Raw genomic sequence first — 3,505 nt, forward strand, 5'->3', positions numbered from 1 at the left:
ACACACACACACACACACACACCTGAAAGCCTTTCTATGGAGGATTTACAACATTTAAGACACACACACACAAAGACACACACACACACAAAGACACACACACACACACAAAGACACACACACACACACACCTACACCTGAAAGCCTTTCTATGGAGGATTTACAACATTTGGGTTAACAACTATGGTTCCACTGATAAAACAGAAAAAAAGTTTACCTACATCCCTAAAACTATGCTCTAACTTGCATACTCCATGAAACCTAACTTTGAGTAGGTGGGGTTATGTTACAATTCTTTTTGGTTTTTGGTTGCTTGTGGGGCTTGAACTCATGGCCTAGGCACTATCCCTCAGTTCTTCTGCTTAAGACATTACAATTCTTAAAAGATCTGTTGACCATCATTCAAAGCACCTAGTTTTTTCTCTCTCCCTCTTCTTCCTCCTACCCCTCTCTCTGTGATGGGTCTGGGGCTTGAACTCAGGCACTGTCCCTTAGATTTTTTTCACTACAGCTCTGCTTCCAGCTTTCTGATGGTTATACCTAGACGTTAAGAGTCTCACAGACTTTCCTTCCTGGACTGGCTTTGAACCACAATCTTTTTCAACATAATGTCTAGTGAGTACCACTGTTGCATTTGTTCACCTTTTGTCTCTCCATTTCTGTGACCTCTACCTTTGCCTTCCCACAGATAGGTAAATGAACAAACAAGACAGAAAGAAAACAAAAAGAGCAACAAAGAAAAATAACTTCTTGTTTATTTCCTGGAATTCATTTCAATAACTATTATCTTTTTGGGTCCGGTCATGGGGCCTGAACTCTGGGTCAGAGCGCTGTCCCTCAGCTCTTCAGCTCAAGGCTAGCGCTCTACCGCTTGAGCCACAGTGCCACTTCCGGCTTTTTTTTCCTGCTTATGTGGTGCTGAGGAATGGAACCCAGGGCCTCATACATGCAAGGCAAGCGCTCTAGCACTCAGCCACCTTCCCAGCCCATCAATAACTATTATGTTATATCATTAGACGCAGACAGGCATCACAGCTCTGTATTCCTCTCCTAATAATATCCAATATCCTTCTTTGGTCTCACTGTGTCTGAAGGCCTAGAGTCCTATATAATTTACCATGTCCTAATGTATTTTAGATCTAGCTTTTGCATATGAGAGAAAACATACACTGTTTGCCTCTCTGAGCTTGGCTTACCTAACAACATGATTTTGAACCATGATCTTTGGATCTCAGTCTCCTGGGAAGCTAGGATTACAGGCATGTGCTACCAGTGCCCAGCTAGCACCTTGTTTTAAAGAGACTAGATTCTTAGCTTGTAACACTTACAAGAATCCAGACAGGAGGACACAGAGATGTGTCAAGTGTGGACCCTGCAGGGGTTGGCATGAGGTGGGGAATCCAATCCTGGATACTTGAATGTCATAGGAGTATTGTTTTTTTTTTTTTTTTTGGTCCAGTCGTGGGGCCTGAACTCTGAGCCTGGGCACTGTCCCTCAGCTCTTCAGCTCAAGGCTAGCGCTCTACCACTTGAGCCACAGCGCCACTTCCGGCTTTTTTTCTTTTTGCTTATGTGGTGCTGAGGAATCGAACCCAGGGCCTCAGGCATGCAAGGCAAGCACTCTACCACTGAGCCAACTTCCCAGCCCCTCTTACTGAATCTTTTGTACCTCGCAGTAAGACAGGATCTTAAGAGACACAATGTAAGCGCGGACACTAGCAGGAACCAGGCAGCTCTGAGGAAGTCCAGTGATCGGACAGCTCTGAACTCTTTATTTTATACCACTTGTTCGTTTCCTTTCAATTTCATGCCATATAATAGCATTACTTATTAAAAGAGAAAAAAAAAAAAAGACTGGTTTGACCCAGAGATAGCAACTGGTAAGACTATGCTTTTCAAGATAGACTTAACTCTTAGAAATATGAGAAGAAAAAACAAAACACTAAATAAAGAAAGAATCGGGACAATCTGTAATCATCAAGTTAGGCTAAGGTGCTGTATGGTTCATCTGTCAGCATTGTCTCCCAATGAGAAGATGTTGAGTCACATTTCACAAGTCTGAACACATGCAGATGGCTGTGCTGTCACTCTCTCATTGATCAAGGGCATTTCTTCCAATGGAACAAAAGCATGGTCTCTGGGTTAGGTGTATGTTAGTGATGACACACAGCTCCATGTCTCATGATCATCACTTGCCTGAACAAGGCTTACATTTATTTATAATCGTAACAATCTCTCTCTTACCTGGACCTTCTTTGAGATTCTGGTGTAAATGCAATGTGCTTCTCCTCCCAGATATCCTCCTCATCGGAGCCACCATCGTCAAACTGCTGTATTCGTTCCTTACAGCATGCTTCAAAGAGGGCAATATTTCCCTACAGAAAAACAGAACAAATGACCAAAACAAACCCAAAAAACAAAAACAAACCACCCCAAACTAGGCTACAATGGGTACACAAGAGGCTGCACTGTATTCTTCTCCAGAATTCACTTTTAGCCCATCAAGGTGTCAGCTTATTCCCCAGAAGAGCAGTCTAGATCTAATTAGAAGCCCATGCCTCTGCTCTACTAGTTGAGCTAAGCAAGGACAAACTTCCCAGATGACAAATTCTTTCTACCTTATCAGGTCAGCAAGAAACCAGTGGTCTCTCATGCTTATCAGCATAAAATCATTAAGTTTGTGCCCAACCAAGGTATGATTGTCTTAGTGTTGCCAGAGGAGCCAGGTCCAAAGGCTGAGAATGACCCAGCCAAAGTTTCCCTCATGGGAATAGAAGATTTCCCTCTGTGCCAAGTATCCAGAGTACTATCACAAACAACACTGGTTTTGTGAGCCTAGTCAACGCTGCAAACACATGCCATGTGCCTGGTCAGGCACTGAGTGGCTGACATCATACATCATCAATATGGGACTCCATTCCCACAATGCAGAGGCCCTTGGGTATAGGGAAACCCCATCCTAACTCCAAGCACATCCTAGCTCCCCCTACCCCTCTAATGTGACACAGGTCATGACAGGAAGCATTTATACTTACACTTTCATTTGTATTGAGAGTAAAGTTGATGTCTGATACCCGATCGAAAGAAACACTGTAAACAAAATAGAAGTATTTTAATAACCCACAGACTCTCAGAAACAGTAGTTATGAATCATTCTAAATTTAAAATGTTTATGGTTTCATTAAAATCTCCATTAGTAGTTGTTGTTGGTGGGTGGCTCACATCTGTAGTCCTAGCTACTCAATTTACTGAGATCTGAGAATTACAGTTCAAAGTCAGGCCAGGCAGACTTATCGTCTGTGAGACTCTTAATCTCCAATTAACCACCAAAGAGCCAGAAGTAGCTCTGTGGCTCAAGTGGCTCAACACTAGCCTAGAGCAAAAAGGGTCAGGAACAGTGCCCAGGCCTCCCCACAACTCTAAATTCAAGCCCTAGGACTGGTACAAAACACACACACACCCTCCACTACTGGTACAAAACACGCACACGCGCGCGCGCGCGCGC

The 3,505-nt window shown here is 43.4% G+C and overlaps 1 protein-coding gene across 8 annotated transcripts in view; it reads right to left on the bottom strand.

Annotated features, from left to right (window-relative positions):
- Ppp6r3 (protein phosphatase 6, regulatory subunit 3) overlaps window positions 1-3,505 on the bottom strand; it is a 115,009-nt gene that overhangs the window by 22,704 nt on the left and 88,800 nt on the right. For all 8 annotated transcript variants that reach the window (XM_013021063.1, XM_013021061.1, XM_013021060.1 and 5 more), the window contains 2 exons: window positions 3,036-3,090; window positions 2,245-2,375 (listed from right to left, as the gene is read on the bottom strand). In XM_013021063.1, coding sequence (XP_012876517.1) covers window positions 2,245-2,375; window positions 3,036-3,090 — 186 coding nt within the window. The remainder of the gene's footprint in view (window positions 1-2,244; window positions 2,376-3,035; window positions 3,091-3,505) is intronic.

This window comes from Dipodomys ordii, unplaced genomic scaffold (assembly GCF_000151885.1).
Source record: "Dipodomys ordii isolate 6190 unplaced genomic scaffold, Dord_2.0 Scaffold54, whole genome shotgun sequence".
NCBI classification, from domain to species: domain Eukaryota; kingdom Metazoa; phylum Chordata; class Mammalia; order Rodentia; family Heteromyidae; genus Dipodomys; species Dipodomys ordii.